The 26,944-nt window shown below is 44.2% G+C and overlaps 1 protein-coding gene across 1 annotated transcript in view; it reads left to right on the top strand.

The window, feature by feature from the left end:
• The window catches only part of Iqgap2 (IQ motif containing GTPase activating protein 2), a 266,744-nt gene that overhangs the window by 37,170 nt on the left and 202,630 nt on the right, over positions 1-26,944 (top strand). The window contains exon 2 of the mRNA XM_028760064.1: positions 13,665-13,764. Within this exon, the coding sequence (XP_028615897.1) occupies positions 13,665-13,764 (100 nt within the window). The remainder of the gene's footprint in view (positions 1-13,664; positions 13,765-26,944) is intronic.

Below are 26,944 nucleotides of genomic sequence, written 5' to 3'. Positions count from 1 at the left end.
CCTCTCCCTCTCCCTCTCCCTCTCCCTCTCCCTCTCCCTCTCCCTCTTCCTCTTCCTCTCCTCTCCCCCCTCCCCCCTCCCTCTCCCCCTCCCCCTCCTCAGGCTTTGCTGGATAGCCCTGGCTATATGTAGTCCAGGCTGACTTTGAACTTCTGTCATTGTCTCCTGAGTGCTGGGATTACAGACAAGAGCCACCATGCCTAGCACCCATGCCTATTTCCCACCAAATCCCTTTCTCTTCCCCTCCTTCAAGCCTGACTTCACACTGCAGCCGTCAAGAAAGCCCACTCAGATGAATCCTTCCATCAGGCAGCCCCTCATTCGGCTCTCCTATTCTTTGTGCTGTAATTCTTTTGTTCTCTTCCAAGTACGAAAGCTTGTGACTGTGTAACTTTCCTCTCCTGTGAAATGTGCCTTCCCCTGCTGGATTAGAAGCCAGTCACTCCCAGATTCTTCCCACTCCAGTCCTTCTCTCTTCTGGCTGAAGTGCTTTCTGGCTACTTAGCCATGAGTTAGGGACTTCGGCACAAACCCAAAGAAGCCTGTGGTTCTGCCTCCATCAGCCTTAATTATAAGGCATTTGGAGTGAGTTTGAACACTCTGAACCTCTGTAACTCTCTTCCAACATTTTGCACCTAGGAGACCATCAAAAAGGAGACATTTCCACCCCTGCTTGGCTCTATAATTGTGGATGTTTGTACTTCACAAACACTGGCAGGGCTCAAATGTCTGGAGTAGAAACAATGGCTTAATTCTGAAATTGTGTTCAAATCCTCTGAGAGACTCGTGGCTGATACACAGAGATAGCTTGAGGCTTGTCTGTCTCCTCTGGGCTGAAGTAGACACATGTGAGGGGGAATTTACATACAATACTGTGGTCCAGTCCCCAGCCAAGAAAGCAGTACCTGAGGGGGATGGGTTACATCTTCAGACTGAGCCTGGAGCAGAACAGCATGCGTTATATTTAAGGTGGTGGTATTCTGTTGTGTGCTGTGTCCAGCTCTCTGAGTTTTGAGTAAGCATCAGACTGAAAGCCTTTGTGTCTACCTTCTGTTAACAAGAATACATACTTTCCAAAACCTGGAACCATCCACTGTCCTAGTACAGTGGTGTTAGAATAAACTCGAACCTTAATGTTTATAGGTTTGCTGCCCTGGCGGGGCAGTAGCTTCCCATGAGAGAGTGTTCTCTGTGTCATCTGTACACTTTCCAAGTTTACACAGTCAGGGGTCGTATCCATTCCCTCCCTCCTGCAAACTGTACACGAGTCGCAGCCATTCTTACCAGTTCACCTCACCACCCTAGCCAGGTCATTTCCTCCTCAGGCTTTCTGTGTCCATGTCTGAAAGCAATAAAAATACTTCTCCTGTTACAATGGCATGCCACCAGAAACACAGAGGACATTGAAAAGTAAACAAAAACCCTAGGGAGGTTTCGAACACAAGCCAGCTTTGTAATCAGTTATCCCTGGTCCTTGAGCAAACCCATTTTTGTCTTAGGCAAGTGGAGGGAGCTTACCCATCTGTCTGAAGCCTAGTCTTGTCATCTGAGCTCATGTATACTGTATCACATATGACCCCCATGGACATAAAGAGCCCGGCATACTAGGCTCAAGGCCTGCTGCTTGACCCTGGCCCTTTCTGCCTTGTGTTACGGTTTCTCATAAAAGCCATCTCCTGAACACAGTACGCATATGCTGATCGATGCTGCCAATCACGGTTTCCTTGAAGCCCGAGAGACTCTTGCATCTTGAGAACTATCCCAATCTGCATTGGTCCAGGATGTAGTCATGTTGAAATGTATTTTTGTTCCACGACTGTTTGTCAACACATTCCCGTTTGCATAGTATGGTCCATTTGAGGGCCGGATTTTTGGCAATATTTTAAGAGTTGACTGCCCTAGATTAGGTGCTAATTCATTTCCTAATGAACAGCATATGCTTGCGTTAATAGAGCCCTTCTGCATCCAGCAGGCTCCTAACTGCCTGTTAGACTCAACTTCCCTTCCAAACAAAGTCTCAGTGCTCAGTTGGCTCTATAGTGTATCCTCAGAACAGTGGGATGCATCCGTATTTCCTCCCCTTAATTATGCAAGCTTGTCTTTATGCAAATTGGCACACTGGGTGACTTTCTGGTGCCGAGCCATGTGCTGTGCCCACCTTCACTATCCAAAGTCACAAAATGAGTTGGCTGTTACTCTTTGGCTTTCTCTTTCCTCCCCCGTACCCACTTCAGTGTTCTTCTTCATCCTGTCCCTCCCCCTGCCAGATCCTGCCCATTCAAAGCTCACACTGTTTTTCTTTCCTCTGGAATTTAGACTCCCAGGGTTGCCTGTTGCACAGGCTTGTTGGAGCCTTCTCATGAGTCTCCAGATTGGGTCTCCCATCACTCTCTCCCTCCCCCACCTGCTTTCTCTCATCCACTTACCAGTCCTGCCTCTCTCCAGGCAGGCAGCCTTCTAGTGGAACACTGAAAGGACATCCCGGTGTTAGTCATCTTCTGCTGCCTGGAGCTTCTGTCACTGCCTTTCTTTACACAGCAAAGCTGGCAAATTACTCATTGTACCTTCTGAGTGACTGAAATCTTTTTCTCTCAATGATCAGATGGGTCAGTTAGATGGAGAAAAGTTGACTCTTGGACCACACCTGTTATCAGGGCTTCATCCTCATCTTATTTTTCTGTAGCTGAACATTTTAACAATCGATTTTTTTCTTTCTAATATTGACATTTTAAAGAACCATATGCCAATGGTGTACAGTTTTTGGAAGATGTATAAGAATAAAAAAATATATAAGGATAAAGTCTTGGAGCTGCCCTTTTGGAAACATTCTATTTGTATTTTGCCATTTCCTTATTGGCTTTCAGCTTAAATAAAATGCATGCCATATAACACTATATACTTTTAATTAAAATATACAGACTATATATTCATTATGTGTATAGATGTATGGAATTAAATGTGTGTGTGTTCAACTACCATCTTAGTTACCTTTTTATTGCTATAATGAAACACCATGACTAAGGCAATTTACAAGGAAAGTGTTTAATCTGGGGCTCATGGTTGCAGAGGGCTGGAATCCATGACCATCGTTACAGGGAACATGGAACAGGAAGGGATGGTGCTGGAGCAGTAGCTGAGAACTCACATCTGGATCCATAAACAGAAAGCTGAAATAGCTAACTGGGAATGGTGTCGGTTTGGAAACCTCAAAGCCCACCCCCAGAGACATACTACTTCCAACAAGGCCACACCTCCTAATCCTTCTCAAACTGTTCCACTAACTAGGGACCAAGTATTCAAACCTGTAGGGGCCATTCTCATTCAAACCAGCACAAGTACATTGTTTGCAAGTTATATGGGAGATAGATGTTTAAGTCATCAAGTAAGTGCAGTGACTATTATCTTAATTACTCTTGAAAAATTAGCTGCTATAATAATTTGTTGCTAGCTGTAAATTATTTTGCATTTATTTAATGGCTGTTTATGCAATAGTGTGGCTATTAATTTAAAATGTTTGTTTTTCGAGACAGGGTTTCTCTGTGTAGCCCTGGCTGTCCTGGAACTCACTCTGTAGACCAGGCTGGCCTCGAACTCAGAAATCCACCTGCCTCTGCCTCCCAAGTGCTGGGATTAAAGGCGTGCGCCGCCACTGCCCAGCTAAAATGTATATTCAATTTTAATGTCTATGGGACTATAATTTCATATATATGTATATATATACATATATGTATAAAGTGTACTTTGATCATGTCCCCTTGTTATCCTTGTGTATCTCCAACCTTGGGAGTCCTGCTCCTACTTTCTTTAGGATTCCTTATGATTTAATTATGATTACTTGTGTGAGCTTGGATGAAAGGTATTTACTTGATCAAACGCAATGTAACAGTGCCTACAGCACTGCTGACTATAACTTCCCCTCTCCCAGCAAGGGTTAACTTGCCCATATGGTCTTCAGGAAGAGGTGGAGCCCCTCCCCAGCCATGCTGACATGTTGCTGGTCCAGCCTTAGGCAAGTCTCCTGTAAGTAACCATTGCTGTTATGAGGTCATGGCTGCAACAGCCGTGTCATGTGCAGAAGTCAGCAGTTCACAGCATTCCTTCCCATTCTGATCTTTCTTCCTTCCCTTTTCAAAAATAAAAGATAAAACAAATATGACTCTTAGACTGAAGGTATGGTGGCACAAACTTTTAATCCCAGTGCTTGGGAGTCAGAGGTAGGTGAATCACTGTGAGTTCAAGGCCACTGTAGATGACATAGTGAGATATGTCATATAGATGTATATGCTGTGTGCATGTGTGTAGTATGTAGGCTTTTGTAGGTTTTTATATATGTATGTGTATATGTCTGTGTGTATGTTTATGTGCTTGTATGTATATGCATACATATGTATGTTTATATGTATGTGTATGCATGTGTTTATATGTATATGTATGGATGTATGTATATGGGTCCTGTACAATAGCTTCATAAGGTAGGTAGTATTATTTTTGTTTTACAGATGAGGAACTGAGTATCCAGTATTAATCGTTGACTGGTGTGACTTTTTCCCCTTCCAAGATAGGGTTTCTTTGTGTAGCCCTGGGTGTTCTGTAACTTACTCTATAGACCAGACTAACCTCAAACTCAGAGATCCAACTACCTCTGCCTCCCAGTGCTGGGATTAAAGGCATAGACACACACACACACACACACACACACACACACACACACAGGAGAGTGTGACACTCTTGCAGTTATTTTCAACCCCCCAAGTTGCTACCCCTCCTCCAGCTGAGCCATGTGAAAAAAAATTAGTGTTACATTCTGAAGAGAGTGTAGCATCCATCCTATGTAGTTTCTAGTGAGAAAAATGAAGCCACTGTCTGCTGATTAGGGAGGTGTCAATGACAGTGACTGACAGGTGCTGTCCCTGTTCCAGCTCTGTCATGGACTTCTTTATGATCTCCCATGGTCTGAGCCTACATTGCCTCTCTTCGGTTTATCTCCCATCAGGACATCAGAGAATGGGATTCCTTCAGAAAGAGGAATGTAGGGACAAAGAGATAGCATACATGAAGCTTGGCCTCACTGTTAACCATCCATGCTTTTTCTCCTGTGTGGGTAAGAAAAGGCTAAAGAATCCCAACCTTCAGACTGTGAGATGCACAGGGAAGAAATCCATTCAGAACCAAGAAATTGTCTTTTCTTCTGTGCTTACCATTGGTTTCTTTGTGCTTTGTTGATTTATTTCTCCAAAGAATCAAGGGGGTAAAAAAGACCAGGTATGACTCATTATCCTCTTGTCTTCTAAATCGTTCAGCTTTGTAGGACGATCCCATGATATTTTACTGTGTGGGGTGATTATCTGGTTTTTTTGTTTGTTTGTTTGTTTGTTTGTTTGTTTTAGATAGCATCTTACCACCTATCCCTTTGCTAGTGTGAAACTAGCTCTGTAGCCCAGAGTGATCTCAAACTCCTCAGAATCCTCCAGACTCTGCCTCCCCAAAGCTGGTTGTAGCATCACGGCCAGCATATGTTGGGTGGCTTTTGAGAGAACAGGAACAAGTACTAGTTAGTGACTTTCTTGGGATAAGCTCAGGAGACTGTTGACATTTAATTTAGGAAGTCTGTTTAGTGGTTCTAACATTGCCTCATTCTTACAGGGCATTAAAGTTGAGTCAACCTTCAGGCCTTTATTCGTTATTTACAGAGAATAGCATGCATCACCTTAGGGCTGGATCTAAATGATTTAGTCATTTTACAGTGAGCCCCATGAGCACAGGGCTCAGACTGAGTGAATTGAGCTAAGTTCCTTCCCATTGTTTAGAAACAGTAGCAACAGATATAAAAACTGCCCTCTACCATTGGAATCTTGACTTTCACTGTGCTCCTGGAAACTCAACACTCTGTCTTCCTCACTGAGATCTGTGAGGATGTCAGTGATAAGGTGTGAAAAAGAAGCAGTAGTCAGATGGAATATTCCCTGGGCCTTCCTGGCAGCAAGGGGTGATTTGGTTTCTAAAATACTTCTTGAAAACTTACCATTATGCAAATAAAAAATAAATAACTCCAAATCTAGGAATTGCTGGCTTTTGTTCTCAACTGAGAGTAGCCCCAGGATTCCCTTTCTCATCCCATGCTCCTTAACGCCATCATGATCTGCACTGGGTTTCTAAATTCTGGAAAAGTTATAGAGTCCTGTTTAAGTTTATAGTTTATAGGACACATGAATTCTCCTTTGGTCTGTGTGAATTAGCAATGAGTCTCCGCTCTGAAAAGGTTCTGTTCCAACCCGCATGCTCAGATATGACAGTCACAATATATGCTTGCATGAGTGGGATCTAAGAACCCTCTGTGTGTGTATGTGTATGTTTCTGTGTCTCTTTTTCTGTCCCTCATCCCTTAGCATATTCTCTGTCTTTCTGTTTCTGTCTCTCTGTTTCTCTGTCTCTCTCTCTGTATCTCTCTGTGTATCTCTCTCTCTCTCTCTCTCTCTCTCTCTCTGTGTGTGTGTGTGTGTGTGTGTGTGTGTGTGTGTGTTTGTGTGTGTGTGTTTTATTTATAGAGTCTTGCTATGTACTCCAGGCCAACCTTGGGCTCATTATGTAGCTCATGACCTTCCCGCCTCAGCTCCAAGTTGCTGGCATTGTAGGTGTGTGCTATCTTGATGCCCAGCTTCTCTGTGGATCTTGTACAGTATAAGCTTATTTACAGAAAAGATTCAGTTATTTTCCTAAAACCTGACCTATTTCCTATTCCATTTTCCTGTTTAGATGTGACATAGATGTTTCTTAATACCTCTCGACCCTGGTGACACTAGAATGAGAAGGGATTGTGACACCTGTTTCAAGCCTTTGTACTGGTAGCTTACTTACCCTCAGTGGCTGGTCTTTCCACATCTCAGAAATTACCCCAATGCTAAATTTGAAGATTAAGGCAGTTTCTTTTGTTTGTGTGTGTGTTTGTTTGTTTGTCTGTTTCTGTTAAAATATGGGTTTAGAGACTGTTACAGCTTTGCCTAACCTGAATGGCCCTGGATTATGTGTTGATTTCCAGCTTTGGAAGGATCTCAGAAATGTGTGATGGGGAGAAATTCCAGGAACACTGTGGAAGGCAGATTCCAAATGGAGATCACTTTCCTCAGTAGGTGGCAAAGATGACTGTACTTTGGGTGGCAGGCTTGGTAGCGTGAGAATTGGGAGGACCTGATGCCCGTGCCTTCAAGCCCAAGCAGCTCTCAGTGTGTACTGCTGTCTCCTCCGCCCTTGGTCAGGAGATAGAACCGCCTGGGGCAGCTGTATGCTCAACATCTCTGTAACTTGATGCAGGCTCGGCAACCCCCACCACCCCACTCCCCCCAACCCCACCCCCTGTTCCAAACGCTTATTGCCCTATACTCTAAGAGTGCCTGAGAATATGTATAGGGTTGCTAACAATTTCAAACTAGGGCTTGTTTGTTTTTTAAAAGGAAATCCAGTTTAGGGAGGTTTGATCATGGGGTCCTTTAGAATTTAAATAGACATGGTAGGCTTCAGGCAGCTGACATGGAACCAGAATTTTCCATAGGTCACATTTCCTTAATATTTCCTTAATGTCAGGTTTCTTAAAATTTTAGTCTTTTGGTTCTGTTATCCTTTTATTCTGTCCTCTGGCCTCTGCCCCAAGTCTCTTCTAGTGTCTTCCTTGGGTACCAGTGCATCCCACCACCTATGAATCCATCCTCTGGCCTCTGTCCCGAGTCTCTTCTAGTGTCTTCCTTGGGTACCAGTGCATCCCACCACCTATGAATCCGTCCTCTGGCCTCTGTCCCGAGTCTCTTCTAGTGTCTTCCTTGGGTACCAGTGCATCCCACCACCTATGAACTTAAGCTCTGAGAACGGCTCTTATTTGTTTAGGTGTTCCCTTTAAGGTGATGCAGTTCCCAAACCATAGACTATGGCTCCACATCCAACTGAATTACATACCTGAGGATATTTAGGATTCTTGGTAGAGAATTTTGAGTCACACAGAATAATGATGTGTACTTAAAATACTAAATGGTGGGTGTATTTCTCCGAATTGATTATTCTTATCAGACTTCTAATCTGATTTTCCTTAAAGTCGTACAACCCAAATAATACCATCTTATGAAGCCAGCACGGTTGTGGATACTCTTGCCAATCCTCCCTGGAGTGGATTTCCCAAAACCCAAGCACCTTGTCATGATGCCAAATCTCAGTTGTGTAACTGTAATAAAAATTCCAGAAGAGACCTTGTGAGTCATACATTGGGTCCGAACTGGCTGGCACCAAGCAGCCACTCAAATATTTGTGAACAGATGAATGGATTGAACTCAGAGGATATGGTGGCCTTTGTATCTCTGTAAAGGGAGCGGGTAGTGGGTAGGGGCAATTAAACAGTGACCGCACCTTACCAAAGGGTAGATCTTGGGCTAGCTTTATGTTGCATTGTGTGGGTGTTCTTGGCACTGGACTCGGGTTTCCTTCCATTTCCATGTCGAAGCTCTTTTTGGTTCTGTTTCTTATGTCTCTGCACAAGCTCTCTCATGTGAGTGCCATAGAATGTAATTGCTCCCGTCTGAGTCTGTACCTGCTGATTTTGGCATTTTGTTCTCCTTAGCACCACTCTCTAGCCAACTGAACTAGCCAGCCAGTTGGCATTATTGACTTACTAATACTGGAGGAAACGCTTCTCCACAAAGTCCCGTCTCTTGGGGAGTTCAGGTAGTGATTGAAGATGCCCCTACGAAGAAATGATGGATAATCAAGGTTTGTTGTTGTTGTTTTTTCCCAAGAGAATGGAACTCTAGAGCTCTTTGAATGACCTGTGCCTTGGGTTCCCTGGAGACATTGTTGGTGTGGTGACAACATTGGATTGTGGTCCCAAAAGATGTCCTTAAAGGCCCTGGCTGTGTCACTGGTCCAGAGAATAGTTGTAGGCATCCCCACCCCCCTCATTGACCTTGGCTTCCTAACTAGTGAGAGATAGGGCCTATCCCTCCACTGATTGTGAGAATCACACACTAACTTACGGGAAAGTGCTTTGTGGGCAAGAAAGTCATCTCCGCCGTGAATTATTAGCTTCGTCATGGCTCTTTAAATGGCAGGGCCACTCTTCATGCCAAGAGCTGTTATCGGAAGTCTCTACAGGAACAAGCAGTGAGTAAGGCAAAGGTCTTTGCAGCACCCTCTGGAGTCAAGAAGCTATGAAGGCTTTCTCTGTTTCATAACCTTGGCTTGCCCTTGGGTGGTAGGTCGTCACTGGCCTCTGCACACTAAAGGGCAGGTGAGGTCGAAGTGTGTGGTGAGAACAGTGGGCCAGGCTAGCAGAAGCTGCAGGGAAGAGACTCCCCGTATGGGGATGCCCGGAGGGTGAGCACTCCTGTCTGTCTGGTTCTCAACCTGGTGTTTTGACTCAAGCCTACTAATTGAAGTGAGAAGAGCAAAATCTATTGGACGGTCCTGTGTTTGCACCTTAACTTCCTTTGCCTCACTACAAACAGGCCAAAAGAAAATGACTTCATACAGATATTTGGGATAATTTTATTAGCATTTCTTGATAAGAGATTACTTACCAAATATTTTCAGAGAACATACAACCTTATTATGAGAAGCATGCTGCACACCATGACATAGAATGTATCTTCTGTGATTTTTTATTAAGATATAGGCAGTTTGAGACTGCAGAGACAGCTCAGCAGTGGAGAGCACTGGCTTGTCTTCTAGAGGATTCTGGTTCAGTTCACAGCACTCACATGATAGGACACAACCATGCATAACTCCAATTCTAGGGGGATCAGACACCCTCTTATGTCCTCAGGCACTGCACAGATGTGGTGAAAATACATACATGCAGACAAACATTCAATCAATCAGTTTTTAAAGTAAGCTAAAATACAGGAAGTGCTGGGAGAGGGGACAACTTGAGTTAGAACAGTTAGGACATGGCCTGGTGTTCAGTCTTGAAGCTGTGACTCCTGTAATGATGGTCAGCATGTTGTAGTTTTAATTTAAAACTTTCTTCCTTCCTTTTTTTCTTTCTTTCTTTCTTTCTTTCTTTCTTTCTTTCTTTCCTCTCTCTCTCTCTCTCTCTCTCTCTCTCTCTCTCTCTCTCTCTCTCTTTCTCTCTCTCTGTTTGTGTGTATGTGCGTGCAAGTGTATATTCGTACACTTAGTAAGTTGGGATTGTTTTGTTTTGTTTTTCCTGGACAGGGTGACTGCAGAGCCTAGGAATTTCTCAATAGCTGTCTGGAGAAGGTGGAATCTCAGGTGGTTGTGGAGGCGTTTGGGAGTAGAGCCCTGGGGACAGGATGCTACTGAGGCTCACACCTCTCCCTCCAGTGTTTTCGCTGGAAGGTCTCATGAGGCTTCTGCCTCTTCTGAAAGTATAGTTGAGGCAAAAGAGTGCTTCCTTTCGATTGGACCCTGGTGCACACACCCTAGAGATTGTTAGAGGTGGATGCTCCACAGGAATTTTAATTTTTGCTCAGGCTTTAGAGTGTCTGAGGGTACCGAAAATGAAATGTCCTGTCAGAAATAGTAAGCACTCTTCCCTTTCAACTGTTGCTAAAATGAGAGATTGGAAGTGATGGGCTGTCCTAGGGTTAGCTGTTAGGAACGATGGAGTTGGAGGTTAAATGATGCTATGTGGGCATGTCCTATGGTTTGGATCTGAAAGTCCCCAAAAACCACGAGTGTTAGAAGTCTGGCCACTATCTTGTATCATCTGGACATGGTGAAACCCAAGAGTCCAGGCTTAATGGAAAGAAGTCAGGTCATCATGCTTCCTCAAAAGATGTTTCAACCCCTGTGCCTGTTAAATGAACAAATTCACAGATTCACGGGTATAAATGAAACCAGGCATAGACAACACATTCCCCAAGACCTTGAAGCAAAGATGCTGTTCAACAAATAAGAATCTAGTACATACTTCTGTGTTTATGGGGCATACTGCCGAATTTTATACTATTTCAAATTTAATCTCCCTTCTTTGAGTTCCCTGAGGGCTCCGTATTAAGTTTAGATCTTAAGCACTTAGCATTGTACACACTATAATAAAATTCAAATGTTGGCAGGGTGTAGTTTGTAACAAACTATAACCAATCAGGAGCAAGACAGACAGAGGAGGATCATGACTAAAAACCAGCCTGAGCTACAGGGTGAGGCCTTGTCTCGAAGGGGAAAAGAATTCATATTTTAGCCTTAATTCCTCTTCTCCATAGAGGTTCTGTAGTTGACTCTTCATTGGTCAGGTCTGGAATTGGCCTGACCATCTTAGAGTACACAGGGATCCTTCAATCCCAACCCATTTCTGATGGTGACTAACAATCCTGCACCGACCTACACAGTTGTGGGATCGACTTAGTCAGGACTAGCGTGATGAAGAATGAAGAAACACAGGCACCCAGACAGAAACACTGAGTGGGCCATGTGCTCTGATGGAGATGCACCATCAACCCATATCATAGTTCCATTAATTACATACACTGAACAAGGAGGTGGGCTAGTTAATCTCAGTAGAGGCCGTCCCTGTAATGGGGCAGTCTCACACTGCAGTCGTTTGGGAGGAGGAAGCCATGGTTGACCAGGGGAAGGCCTAGCCATTCCCATGGATTTGAGGCTTTGGGAGACTTGACATGGTCGAGCATCGTGTCATACAGGGCTACACCTGCTTTCCACATGATCCCATGGGTAAAATGACTGACTTAGTGGCCAGCCTGGAAGCACAAAAATATGGGTCCTTTTTATGAGACAGCAACATTTCCATGCAAATGAACAGGGGGGCTTCGGTGATGCAACAGCTGGATGCTGCTGACAGAAGAAGTGTACTCAGGAAACTGAGGCCGTGTTCCCCACAGAAGTCCTAGGGCAGGGCGATTGGGTTAATAACCTAAGCCTGAATTAGAGTAAGCTATGTAGGCTGCAAACTCCACTTCCTTCCTGTCTCCTTTAGTTTTGCCTCTTGGATACCTATTCACCAGAAAGGTTGTAAATAGTGACGGGGGAAGTCTTAGAGGCTCTGATCTGTCTACAGTGGGGCTCACTGGCGTTTGCCGAAGTAGCAGTTCCCTTTGGGGACTGAGAAGAGACAAACACTTGTAGGTTTACTGTTCAACCCCAGAGTTTCTGGGATGCATCACGATGTCACTACCTCCAAGCTAAGCTACTAGACACCTTCCAGAGGACCATTACAGGAGCTGTCGCTAGCAGGCCGGGTTCTACTTGATTTGAAGCTGTGTGAGCGCCGCAGCATTCCCTTACTAAAGCCTCATAGCTAGTGTCAGTCTACTACCGGCAACCTTAGCTTCAGACCTGCGTCTGTTCTTCTGTTAAAAACAATACCGTGAGGCTAAAGAGATGCTAAACAATTAAGAGCAGGGACCTGGGATGGATTCCCTGGCACTCAGTGTGACAGCTCACAAACACCTGTAACTTTAGTGAGGATCTGATGCTTTCTTCTGGCCTCTGTGGGCACCAGCCACTCCTGTTGGGCACAGACATAGAAGAAAACAAAACAACCACACATATTAAATAAATAAATAAATAAATAAATAAATAAATAAATCTTTAAAAACAGAACAACAATAACAACAACAAAAGACAAAACAAAACAAAAGAAATCCCAAAACAAAATATTCCCAAGAGAAGGCTTAAGAGAGGTGGATGTATACAGTGCATACAAAAAGCCATAGAGTTACGATAACATACTGCTCTTGCAGAGACCCAAGTTTGGTTCCCAGAACCTGTGTCAGGTAGCCCATAACTGCCTGTAACTCTAGCAGGGGCATCTGACACCTCTGTTATCAGCAAGCACCTGACGAACACACATATGCACATACACAGGCATATATGTGTGTGCCTGTAGGGATACACACAGTTAGAAATTATAAAAACAAATCTTTAAACAAGCAAGTACAATCATTACTGTAAAATACAAAGGCAAAGGGCTTCATTGTACAAGTGTATTTGAATTTGAGTTTATGTGGGTGTACCATGTGTGTGAGAGTGTTCAAGGAGGGCAGAGGAGGGTGTTGAATCTCTTAGAAGTGGAATTACAGACATTTGTGAGCCATGCAGGATTGGGAACCAAACCTGTGTCCTCTGCAAGAGCAGCAAAGTGTTGTTAACCGCCAAGCCATCTCTCCAGCCCCATGGTGGGTTTTGTTTTTAACTTAATTTAATGTGTGTGTGTGTGTGTATGTGTCTGTGTGCATGTCTTTGCATGTTTATATGTGTCTATGTGTTTCCATGTGTGTCTGTGTGTATATCTGTATGTGCGGTGTATGTCTCTGTGTTTGTGTCACTGTGTGTCAGTGTATTTGTCTCTATGTGTGTGTGTGTGTGTGTGTGTGTGTGTGTGTGTGTGTGTGATAAGAGCAGAAGTGAGAAGGAAGTGGACCAGCTGGAGCAAGGAGGAGGGATGAGGGGTGGTGAGGATGGTTATGTGCTACGTGTAGTGGCATATGTGTCAGAATGAAACCCATTTTTAGTATGCTATCTACAAAATTAAACCTACCACAGCTCTTGGTCAAGACATAAAACATGACCTAAGCTAGCATCTGTCCCTTGCAAATGAAATGGAGAAATATTTATTGATAAAGCCATGAAGTAGAGGTCTAATTTACTGTGCTATTAACATGAGTAAGGCCTTTTTAAGGAACGTGTTGTTCTCCTTGTGTTTCCAGCAATTGTGGATGATGAAAGGCTGTCTGCAGAGGAGATGGATGAGAGGAGGCGACAGAACATCGCCTATGAATACCTGTGTCACCTAGAGGAAGCCAAGAGGTAAGATCCAGGCTTAGTCTGTCTGTGTCCTAGTTCTTGGAGCTAAGCCTTGGGGTAAGACTGGGATTTGATGACAAGAAAGTCCAGAATGGACCAACAACCCCAAAGGATTATCAGGATTATGGATGGCTGGGAAGACACTCTTGCTGTCACCTGTAATTTAGATTTGAACACACACTGTTCATTCATCACCCCTTGATCACAGCTGGCTGGGCACCACACTCACCTGGGCATATGCAGATAATAGCTCACTGGTGGGCTGGTTGCTCGTGAGCCGTGAGGTACCACTTTTGCTCATGGAGAATCGAGCAAGGTCATTGTCAAGGGCCAGGGAGGCAAGTCTTCCTTTTCCCTCCCTCAGAGCCTCCCAGGAAACTACAGGACAAATTAGATTTCAGATGCTGCAGCTCACGAGCTTGGAGACCGGGGTTATCGACTGTAACTTAAACTGAACTTCTTCTCCCCAAGAGTGTCCTCAGGTCTCGTATTCACCTCCTGCCTGTGACGGTAAATGTTCAATAAAACAATGACCTGTGTGACTGAAGTCCGTGGGCCACTAAACTAGGAAGCAGGTTTATGACTGTAATCTCCTTAACCTGTGGGTGTGTGGGCGCTGGGTATGCTGTCTACAAAACCACATTGACTCTTCTAGACTCTTTGGAAGTAAATGCTGGCTGAGTTCTCCTAAGAGAAAGTGAAGAGTCCAAAGAGCAAATGTCTCTTTATCAGAGGGATCTAGAGGACTCTGCCCTTTGCTGAGCCAATGCTACTGGCTAGCATTTCACATACTGCTTTGTGAGACAGATGGGCTAGGTGCCCTCTTAATCTACACAGCCAATAAACATGCAGCGAAATTCGCATGGATGTTAATGATGAGCTGGAAGAAAGAGGATTTAACTCACTATTTTATATAATACTAGCCTGGGGTCTAATTTGACATTATCGTTGCTTTGCTGGGAGGAGTTCTCAGTGTTGTTTCAGCTTTTAACAGTGCCATGCAACTCTGTGCCCTAGTAATCAGCATGATTATTACTTAACATGTCTGCACAGTCTGCATTTAGGTCAGAGAACACCAAAGAGTCCTTGTCAGCCTAAGATTATTGAACATACACACACACACTTAGTCAAATTCTTGCTTAAAAGACAAGATAAGGAAGAGATTCCTAGGCACCCAAGCGTGGTGCACATCCCATAACCAAGTCTGGGAATTAGTGGCAGGACTTTGCTTTCCTCTGCGTCTTATGTTCCACTCCATGCTTTGTTTTTTACATAAGTGGGAAAGAGCGCCGTGGGACAGAGGAGCACCATCCAGAGTTGGTAGACCTGATTTCCTGGTCCTACCTTGGGCCTGTGTGACTATGGGCAGGTTGTCTAACCCTCTGGGGAAAACCCATTTTTCTCTGTAAATTGCATAGTAAAGACACTGCCACCTGCTTCACCCTCCTTCTGATTTAAAAAAAAAATCACGGAGAAAGGGGAAAGTACTCTGTGAATGCTGGTTTGAGCCAGACATCTGGTGGTATGTGCTTGCACAAGCATAGCTTTCTGTTCAGTGTGTCAAAAGTGGCAAAGACGAGCCTTTACAGCGTGCTATCCTCCTCAGTATTCCTGGAATTCATTAGTGAATATTTTTTTTCTCTTTTTTATGAGTTTGTCATAAAGATAATCCCAGATTCTTTGAAGAAAACTTCTTTTAAAATAGTGTCTTTGAAGAAATAGACTAGGAATATAAAGTTTTCAGGGCTGAGAGGATGGCTTAGCATCTCTTGCCACACATATATGAGCACCTGAATTCAGATTCCCGGGATTCCAAAGCTGGGTGTGGTCATCTCCTCCAGTGAGATGGGGGGCAGAGCTAAAAGGACCCTGGAGCTCACAGGCCATCTCGCCTGGCATGCTCTGTGGTAAACAGCATAAAACTCTGTCTCAAAGCCAGTGAGGACCAGCACACATGGTTGTCCTCTGACCCTGTACCTGTGGTATGGCACCTAAATACCCACATTCCCAGGAAAACACACATGCATACTTACATGTACACACAAGGTTTTATATTACTCTAGAGACCCAATGAATCCTCAGCTAAGTTCCAGTTGCTGTTTTGTTGTTTTTAGTTCAGAAGGTCCCATAAAGAAAACACAGGGGCTAGAGAAATGCTCAGTGGGTAAGTGCAGTTGCTGCTCTTACAGAAGACCCAGGTTCTGTTTGCAGCACCCACATAGTGGGCAACAGTCATTTGTAACTCCAGTTCCAAGGGGAATCCAGTTTCTTCTGGGTACCAGGCATGTACATGGTGCACCGACAGACATGCAGCCAAAGCACACATGGAAAATTAACTAGGAACTACAAAGACAGTATATCTAATTACGGGCTTGTAGTATACAAGGCTAAGAGCTTAGTTTTAAAATGGAGAGAGGTCATCAGGGCATGGTAGCACACACCTTTAATCCTTTCTCTTGGGTGTCAGAGGCAAGCTGCTCTCTGTGAGTTCAAGGCCAGCCTGGTCTATATAGAGAGAGTTCCAGGCCAGCCATGACTACAAAGGAAGACCCCATCTCAAAACAAACAAGCAGAGCCGTCTAATTTGAAAATGGATAAAGCGTAGGAATAGATTTCTCTAAAACAGATAAACAAATGACCAGTAAAAGTGTGGCAAGATATTCCACACTGACTGCTAGGGAACTACAAATCAAAACAGGGAACTATCATTTCTTACTACTAGCTGTGACACAAATGACAAGTTGTAACAAATTGTCACCAAAGCCATGCAGAGTTTGGAGTATTGTTGTATTGTGTATTGTTGGTTGGATTATAAGATAATGCTGCTATTTTAGAAGTATTCTTTAAATTATTAAGCATAGAGTTGCCATAGGACGTAACAGTCCCAATCTCAGGTACATACTCTCGAGCCCTGAAAACCTATATCCACACGAAAATGTGTATATAAACCATTATTTCTATTAGTAAAAAAATAAAAATCAACCCGAATCCATCCACAGCAAATTAATGAATAAACAAAATAGAGTATGTCTACATAATGAAATGTATGAAATATAAAAAATTCCATATGAAATAGGATGCACAGGTTTATGTTATAGCATTTATGAACATCAAAGGTATAATAGACAGCTCTGTAGAGATGGAGGCTTTGGTAAGGCTTGGTGAGGGCTGGCGGGGAACAGCGGCTAACTGGGGATGGGTCGGGATTTCTGCTAAGGATGGTAAAATATGTTCTAAACTTGATCGTGGTGATGGGGACACACTTTAAAAAAATCACAGGATGCTGTATGGTGTGTTATTATCATTAAACAGTGATTGAAGTTCTTTTAGGTAGGCAGGCTTGGAGAGGGTCCTCAGTGATGTCCATAAAGCAGAGGAACTGACTCTTGGTGGGATCCCAGGATCAGATATTTTCTGTGTAGTCAGAGCCTGAGTGGATGCTTAGGTCCTGGGTTTCTCAAGAGGCAGCAGGCATCTCAAGGCTCCCAATGGGGCACGTCGACTTCAAGCTCCTTTAGTGCTGTTGCCAGGACTTTGTTCCTCACAGGCTTCTCAACCAAGGGTCTCCATTCCTATCTGCTGGTGGGCAGAATCTTTCCTTCTGAGGTGCCAGTCACTGGGGCGCAGCTAGCAAGCATCTTCTGCCAGAGTGAGTGCTCACTATAGAAGGCAGGACGGTCTGTAACCTTATGTTCAGAAGTGATGTCTATCCCTTTTGGTATGTCTTACTGATTAGAATCAAGTTCTAAAGCTAGGCCATGTTCAGAGTGAGGAGGGCCGTGAATCTGAAGAGGAGACCTCTGGGGGCCATCCTGGAAGCTACATTTCATACCATGTGTCCATCTTCTTTGCTATTGACCGACCACAGAACAGATACATTTAGCTGGAGGGACTGAAGGTGGTGTATCCTTCCATTACAAACCCAACTAGGAACTGGATGATGTGGTACTAAGTAATGGGTACTAAGTACTATGATAGAACCCAGGACCCCTTCCACACAATGTGTGCACTCTCCCAGTGAGCCACACTCCCAGCCCTGAGCTAGTTCACTCTTCTGTCTTATAACTTGTGACTAAATGGACTTTGAGATTTTTCCTTTCAGATACCCTGCAAACTGGTTTTATAGCCTCTTTGTGGTACAGATTTTGCTGACACAGGACTGGGCAGGCATGTGCTGCTCCTATGGGCTTTGAACAGCTCTTGCTGACGCCAGAAATCCCACTGTTTGGAAAAGTTACTCCTTTTATTTCAAGAATTAGCACTTCTTACTAATTTATGTGAAATATATTTTGAGTCATGAAAATGAATACATTTTAAGAAAGTCGGTCCTTTGTTGGGGACAGCTATAAAAAAACTTGAGTCTGAGGGTTCATTTTGAGAGAACTCTAGGCTGAGGAATCAGGAAATCCAACTGGGGCCATTATGAAGGCCAGAGCGAAATCTTGGCAAGGAACGAACAGGGAATTTGGACATTACAGTTGAGCACATAGTTATGAATGGGGCCTACTATTGTATCTCCCAAGGAAGGTTCCTGTGGTATCTCATTTCTGTTTTAAGGAAGGAAGACAATGCACACACAAATTTTGCTGTGCTTACTTATTTCTGCCCAGAGTTTAAAAATAAGTGCGTGTGTGTTGAGGTGGGGGGGGTGCAGGGGGAGGGCAGGGCTTCCCTCGGGGGAGGGCAGGGCTTCCCTCGGTGAAGGGCCTGTGTAGATAGAACCGGGTGTGAGCAAAGCTGTTCTGTATGCCTAAGCCTGGGATAGGTTTTCGTTTTAAAGATGCCTTGGAAAGAAAGAAAACAAACCATAGGTGTGATTGCTTTTGTGTCCTGTTTACAGTGCAGACACCAGAAGGACACCATTTTGATTAGATCAAGTCCCAAGCTCTAACGTGTTCTAGCAAGTGTGCTAGAGAATTGGGCTTGGAAAAAAGACGTGTTTCAAATGTTTAAGCAAAGAGAAGCCACAAGTGTGGTTCCAGTGTCCAGTGAGTAGTTGTGCTTACTTAAGAAAACATGCTCATGCCTGGGAAATCCTTCACAGAATCTACTGAATGCCCCTTCATTTGTGGGCCTCTTTGTCCTTGTCCTTAAGGACACCCTATCCTTGGATGTGCTCGCAAGCGCAGCTAATAAAAAATTGGAATCTGGAGGGTAATACCTTGGTACGCAGCTTGTTAAGGGACTTGTTGCTCTATATGATATTTGAAGGAATTTCTTAATTGTATTTGCAGCCTGTAAACAGCTTTCCTGTTTCAGTGGTAACTGTGTCTCTCCCCCATCTTTGTCCTCCCCTGGCTGCGATCTCAGATGTGCTGAGGGAAAGAAGAATACAGGGTTACTCCAGGTCGAGGCTGGTGGGATAGGAAGTGGAGATTGTCCACAGCATAGTCTCTCTCAGATCTGGCTCCCAGGTGAGAGAGAGGAAGGCCTGCTGTGAGGACTGCCTGGTTTGGGGCTGCTTTCCAACCAGTATGCTTTGGCAGCCACATATAGAAGGGTTCTACCCTTTTAGGGAGGCCAAGGCTAGGAACATCCTAGCAGGGGGAAAAGGAATCTTCTAGAAGAAAGGATTCAGGTGGGTTAACTTGAAAAAGAGTGAGAGATGTTCTTAATGGGTATGTATCTTCCTGAGACAAAAGGAGACACGACTTCAGCCAACTCTCCTGGACGGCCTGCAGTACTTAGAGCAGAGATGGAGAGAGTCACCAGCTGGGTGGTGACTAGGAGGAGATACTGTGTAACTGTAGTTGAAGGAATGGTGTTTAAGGATGTCAAGAAAGAAGCCATGAGATTTGGCAGAGGACCAGGTGTGGGCAGCAGAGGACATTGGGAAATTGTATGCTTGACTGACTAGTGACTCAGAGGAGCTCACTTTGTGGGCTCTATCGGCTAAGCCTGTCATGAGACACCTCTTTGGAAGTGGTTGTTGTCATTGTTGTTGTTGTAGGCCATATATTATGTGTTCTAACCATGGCTGTATGTTGGATAGGATCCTAGCAGATATGTTGTTCATGTTAATAATCTTGGGCCAAGGACAAGTTAAGCAACTGCTATTTGATCCCACTGTTTGTATTTGTTTCTCAGACTCTACAGAGTTGGGAGCCTGGGAGGGGCTTGAAACTTTCCACGGTCTTAAATGTACTTTGCAAACAAGGGTGTCACATGGGCAACTATTCACCAGGCACCATACTCTGAGCACTCACTGCATGGGGTCTCAAGTCTCCCGGTTGTCCTGGGGAAACGGACCACCCTCATTTTATAGGTGAAGAAGCCAAATCCTGGAAAGACTTTAGTATTTGTTCAAAGTCACAGCCAACAAGCCATAAGCAAGCATTATAACCAGGTATAGTGCTAATGTCAGACTGCATGCAATAAAATATTACCCCACCTTTTCTTTCTTTTCCTTCCTTTCTTCTTCCCTTCCTTCCATCACCCCTCCTTACCTCCTTCTCTCTATCCCCTCTTCCTTCCTTTCTTCCTTCCTTCCTCCCTTTCTTTCTTTCTTTCTTTCTTTCTTTCTTTCTTTCTTTCTTTCTTTCTTTCTTTCTCTTAAAACATGATCTTGTATTGCCCATGTGACTCAGGTTGTATATAGAAATATAGCCCCAGCTGGCTTCTAACTTGGTATTCTCCTGCCTCAGTCTCTAAAGTCCCAGGATTGCAGGAACATACCTCATTCCTACCACCTGGTCATGTCTCTATCGTTGTAAGTTCCCACTGGCCTTGGCTTTTGCTCTTCACAGGCTTGTGCTTCCAGCTCCTGGTTGTGTCTTAGTTTATGAGTCCAGTGGGATTCATGTCATTGACCATTTAGGGCTCTTTCTCCCTCCCCTCTTGTTGTCTGTGTCTCTGCTCTGTCTCTCTATTCCCCCCCCATTCTATCTCTCTATTTCTCTCCCCTCTTCCCTCCCTCCCCTTCTCTCCTCTCTGTCTCTCTATCTCTGTCTCTCCTTCCCTTTTGTGTGGTGTCTGTTATTTGTTTTTTTCTCTCATAGCCTATGCTGGCCTTGAGTTTATGGCCTTCATGCCTCAGCATCCCTTGGGTTCGGATTCCAAGCATGCGCCACTGCTGTAGCTGGCTATTCTGTTCTGAGTAATACAGTTGAGACTTGTTCATTATGGAGGGCTGTGCCTTGTATGCCTGCCTCTTCTTTCTTTTTTCTTTCTTCTCCTTCCCCATCTCTTAGTTTTTTCAAGTTTTAATAGGAATTTCATTTTCTATACTACAGACTTTCTCCTCCTCATTCAAGAGAGCCTTCATTCGTCTCTTGTGCTGGTTAGGTCTGGATTTCCCACCCAGTGCATCAGTCATCTTTCTCGCTCTGTCACTGTTCTGACTGGTTTCACAGTGTGCTTGGCTTTTTGTTGAGACATCAAAAGGTATGAATGGCAAACACCACTGCAGTGTCTTCCTTCCTGTATGAACCAGATGCCACCTCATGCTGTGACACTTAAAACTCATAAAACAATATCTTTATTCATGGTGCAGGCTCTGAGAGAAGCAGTGGTGTGCGTGTTGGGGGGAGGGAGAGTTGTGAGGGGGAGCTTTGTAGTATCCTGACTGTCATGGCAGACTCCTTAGCTCTTCCGTCTCAGAATGGCTACAGAATGTCAAGTGGTCTCTTTGCTTTCAGTAAAGCAATGCCTTCCTCAGATGGTGCCAGGTCCTAAATCCACATGCAGAGCGCCTAGCCCCGAAGTCATGAGATCCCGATCTGTGGTGGGTTTAGGGGAAAGTTTGGAGAATGTCTTCTTCTGACTGTTGGGTACTGCTCTTTCCCTCCGTCTCTCCAAGTCATATTGATCAGGAAAATATTAGAAAGTTCAACAGTAAAAACGGATATTGCATTTATTTGATAAATTCAATTGAAGTTCTTAGTTTGACACTGAACCTTTAGCATGGGGAGTTAGGTAACTCCTGTGTGTTTGTTTTTGTCATTGTCTAGTTTTATTGTTTTTTGTGACAAACTTAAACCCATTTAGTTGTTAAAACAAGGGTCTAGAAATTAGCATCTTTAGTTATTTCAAACTCTTCCCACTGTGTCTTGCCTGGCTTGGGTTAAATATCCCTTGGCTTTTTCTTTTTTTCCCTGTCATTTAATTTTTAGTGCATTCTTTTAGTCGCCTTTGGTTTTTTTGCATGACATATGGTGAGACAGTTACATCATTTATGAGAAAGAAATTTAGGGAGGTGGTTCCTACCTTCAGTTACATCCTGCATGAAGGTAACAAGGAGACTTCCCCACACAGTAAAAGACAATTCTTAGGAGCGGACCCATTGAACATATATATTTGGTCTGTGTGTGTTTGTGTGTATATATATATATATATTTGTTTTTTTTTCAGACAAGTTTTCTCTTTGTAGCTGTGGCTATCCTGGAACTCACTCTGTAGATGAGACTGGCTTGGAATTCAGAGATCCACCTTCTTCTGCCTCCTGAGTGCTGGGATTAAAGGTGTTTAATTTCTAGTTTACTAAGTTGCTCAGATGAACTTTTTTTTGCCACCTGGAGTTTGAGAATCATGTTTTTGAGGGGGAGACAGAAGCACCTTTAGCTGACGCCATCTCTGCTTCTGGCCTTTCCACCTGGCTTTGGTGGAAAAAATAGAGAATTCCTCCTTCCTGTGGGATGGGAGGAGAAAGGAAGTATATCCAGGGCTACTGAATGGATGGGAGTGTGGTACAGAAGTGCTTTAATCAGGGATAGATAGGAAGCTAGAGCAGTTTGGAGGAGCCACCTAAAGTCTTAAGTTTTCTTTGCAAAGCCAATCATCAGGTTCATGTAACTTTCATTATCAACCTATGGGGAAATGAATGAGGAAGCCAGGCCTCAGGATCAGAATATTGGCTCTGACAAAGTCCCCGGATACCAAGACCCCATGGTGTTAATGTAAACATCACTGAAACTGAGCAGTCTCGAGGTCCAATCCAGCTACCCAGGCTGGTGAAGCCAGTGGATAAGATGGAGTGGTATGGTCAGGATGAAGGACTGAAGGGCGAAGAACAAGGAAGTAGAGACGGGTAAACACAGGCAGTGGTCAGAGATCTGGAAGCCTGCATTGCACAGGTGGGGTTTTTCCAGGGAACGATAATGGCCAGGGTGCGGTGGAGCCTAGGTGGAGCTGCCCTGGAGGTGGGACGGAGGAGGAAGTCCCAGCTAGGCCTCTGGGTGCTACCAAGGTCATCTACCTTAAAGCCACCAGACGCAAGTAGGCCTAGAAGGAACACAGTGTGGAGTGAAAGGAAAGTCCTGGAGCTCAGGCCAGGATGGACAGGACTAGGGTTTGACAGTTACTAGTCTATTCTTCCTGAATGGAGGTAGTGCGGTCTAGGAGGAACCATGGGGAAGACAGTGATGTCTGTACTTCAGTCTTGTGAGTCAAGGGACGTGGGGGACAACAGCTGCCTCTGGAGTGGGTTGAAGTGGCATTATGAAGGGAAAGGGAAAGCTGTTAAGTAGGCAGAACAAGTTTAAACAATTGAAAGTGACATTGTGTTTCTGTACAGATCAGGCATTACAGAGGCTCTGGGGTAGGAGTGGGTAGACTTGGAACAAGCCTGGGGAGGACTGAGGGAGGCAAACAAGTGTATCTAGAAGCGTCGTAGGTCAGCTTGACCACTAGAGCTAAGTGAGAGGCTAAAACCATCCCAAACAAGTTTAGTTGAATGAATGCAGGCCCAGCTCGCAGGTGCAAAAGGAGGTGTCCACTGTGACAAACCATTCCTGTAAAATTTAACTTACATTGTTCTGAAGGAGAGGGACCAGCATCTATGGCTGATGCCCCAGTTTTCCAACCCAGCTTAGATGAGAAGCATGGAGGACTCTGCTTCCTCCAAGATGAGGGGCCCATCAAAGACTTTTGTCCAAATGTATAACTAACTTATTAGCTGGGATATATACTTTTAATAAATAATTTGTAAAAGTTCATGATCCAGTACGTGTGTGTGTGTGTGTGTGTGTGTGTTTGTATGTGTGCACATATACACGTAGATGCATTGCACATGAATGTATATAATATGTAGAAAGAGGTCAACACTGGGTATCCTCAATTACATGAAATTTGGGGTCCACATTCATACCATAGTGATGTGTCATGTATCTTTGAGATACTGATCCTGGAGAATTGAGTGCTGCCCCTCTCCAGTTCATACAGGCAATCTGTCTGGTAGCCACTCTGCACACTATGAAAGATTTTTGAAGGACCTCTGAACTTACTGAGTCCTGGTCCTTGGCCACCGTCAGAGTGATCAGGACCGCATTCATTATGAAGCATACAGATTTGAGGAAGGGTTAGCACAGGCTCAGCAAGCGTACACAATGAACTGACTGTGCTCAGCTATCTAGCAGCTGAGGCAAAAAGTGAAATCAATTTATTTACCTTGTACAGAATTTTATGTTGGTTTTGGAAAACTGAGAAAAAAATGAGTGGACAGAGTTTCCCTCTTCCTGTGGCTCTCCCAGGCCCCAGGGACAAAATAGAAATACACAGGCTCAGCCAAGGACAGGAGGAAGAGATGTGAAATGGTGGTCAAGTAATTTTCTATACCAATAGAGTATGGCTGTGTAGGGGAGGGGCTGGGCAGGGAAATTTGCAAAGACTTTATTTGAGTGTGTACATAAGATGTCAGTCTGGCCATATAGCAGGTGATAACTTATATGGAGCTGACTGGGCTTGCAGGAGGAATGGAGAGGCAGGTCTTTTCCAAAAGCCCTTGTTCCTTGATTACCATCATATGTGTGTTTGTTTGATGTTTTGTTTGCTAAGTCCTTCTTTCTAGAATCATTTTCTTTCTCCTCTCCTCTTGGGACATTTGTTAATAAAATAGCAGGTGGAGCAACTTCAGCTTTCCTGTGCTGTACATAGGCAGGTAGCTTCAGGTATTTTGGGTTTTTGTTTATTTATTTGTTTTTGTTTTGTTCTCCTGTGAGTTGTCTCATCTTCCCAAACGACTTTTCCAGTTCCTCTCCCTTCCTTAGGGTATTTTGTTTGGGTACAGAAGTAAGTTACCATGTTCATGAAACACGGTTTACCTTGGTGGTGCACTGCTGTCTTATCTGCTGTGCCGCTCTAACAAAATTCCTGAGGCTGAGGTCAAGATGAAGGATGATATTCATCAGGAAGTGACCTAAAGTCACATCTAGGTCGACAGACACCTCTCTGGGCACAATCCTATGTCACTTTTGTCCTTTTCTTATAATTTATTATAAGTCATTATAATAAATGACTTAGTGACAAACTGTGACAAAATTGATCATTTATTTTTAGACTTGGTAGAATTAGATAAGACATATCCACACTACTTAATTTTATAAGGGTGGTATTAGAACAGAGAGATGGGCAGTACTAACTTATAGGCCAGGTTTTATTCACAGCAAGAGCAAGGCTCAGATATTCACTCTGCATGGCTGCAGAGACAATGGAAGGCAGGGTTAGAAGAACTGGGAGAGCAGAGGAGACACTCATTGGCCTTGACTGCCAGGTGTGGAGCTTCCTGGCTGCTGCTGTTCTTCTCAAACAGAGGTGGATCCTGGAGCATTTCTTTCTTGGTTCTCTCAATAGTTGTATGATCTTGAGCAGAGCACCTTTGTGAAACGGGCCCAAGAGTACATACCTGCTCCATGTATGCCTGTTGCAGCATTAGAATGGGAAGACTAGCAAAAGAAAATCAAGCAGCCATGTTGGTGAACACTGTATGAATTAGAGTGTGTACATAGGATGTCAGTCTGGTCATATAGCAGGTGATAACTTATTGTACAGAGCTGACTGGGCTCACGGGAGTAATGGAGAATGAACGTGGAAACGGAGAACGGAATGACTCTTAAGCGCCATTGTTTATTATAAAAACATTTTCAGTAATAGGAACATCCGTGAATCAGGCATCCTGGCTTAATTAGTGTTGAAGAATGTGCACCTTCAGCTGCTTTTTATTGGTGCTGTTTGCACATTTACTTCAGTCTAGCACAAATATAGGCGGAGTGGGTTATGAAGGGGGAAATGGGGATCCTGGAATGTCCTAGAAGGACAATCTTCCTTCTGTAAATAACACTTCTTGACACTCAGTACAGGACTCTTAGTTATAGCACTCGGAGAGAAGGAACTAATTATTTAAACATGGGAATCCATACACGTGGTTTAATTACATCTTTTTATGACGGTAAATGAAATTTACCATCAAGGAAATTCTCAGACCAAATAAGAGCCAGTTCAGCCCATGATATAATTCTTACAGCAAGAACTACCAACTACTTCAGGAAGGAACATGAGGGGATTGAAAAGAGTTGAGCCATTGGCCTGACTTGGGCAGAGCTGGACTAGTCCCCGCAGCCCCGGCAGCAGGTTAACTGGGCTTCCTGGAGTCAGGGGTGTCAAGATGGCAGATTTCCCTTCTAAATTGGGAACATAGGGACAGGAAACCACCTTTTATGAATTCTTAACAAGCGATAGGTCCTCACTCCAGTTTGGTGGGCTTTGTGTGCGCCAACTTGGCTTTGCCCAGCCTAGTCGTAAGGCTTTGTCCCATCCCTCTGTTCCATGCAGAGATGCCAGTAAATAACTCCTTAGCTCTCAGAGCCTATGGGAGGAGATGGAAACCTTCCAGCTTCAGGTATTTCTAATGCTTTTTCCCCTCTCTATCTTTATTAGTTCTTTGAGAATTTTATACAATATTTTGACTATATTCAAATCTCCCCCAACTCCTCCCAGATCTAACCACCTTTCTCTACCCACCTTACTCTGTGTTGTCTCTTTCTTTTTAAAAACTCACTAAGTCAAATTTGTGCTGCCCACACACTCTTGGGTTTATGGTTTCCCACCATAGCCCTTTAAGAGGCCACATCCTTAGAGGGAACTGACTTCTCCTCTCTTACAAGCTACTGATTGCCAATGCCTCCTCAGCTAGGGGTGCCCAGCTCCCGCTCCATGCTGGGATCTGTCTGACTTGAGCTTGTACAGATCTTGTGCATACTACCACAGCTGTGGTAAGCTCATATGTGCAAATGCCCTGAGGTGTCCAGAAATCACTGTTTCCTTGTAGTCACCCATGACCTCTGGCTCTTGCAGTCTTCCCTTCTCAGTGTCGACAATAATCTGTAAGCCTTGGATGGCAGGGTCTGATACTTAGTGGGGAGCACTTTGAGGTCCCCTCTCTGCAACTTGACCAGCTGTGGACCTCTGATGG

The sequence above is a fragment of the Grammomys surdaster genome, unplaced genomic scaffold, assembly GCF_004785775.1.
Source record: "Grammomys surdaster isolate TR1022 unplaced genomic scaffold, NIH_TR_1.0 126391, whole genome shotgun sequence".
In the NCBI taxonomy this organism is placed as follows: Eukaryota; Metazoa; Chordata; class Mammalia; order Rodentia; family Muridae; genus Grammomys; species Grammomys surdaster.
This window is presented reverse-complemented; position numbering and strand designations above follow the sequence as displayed.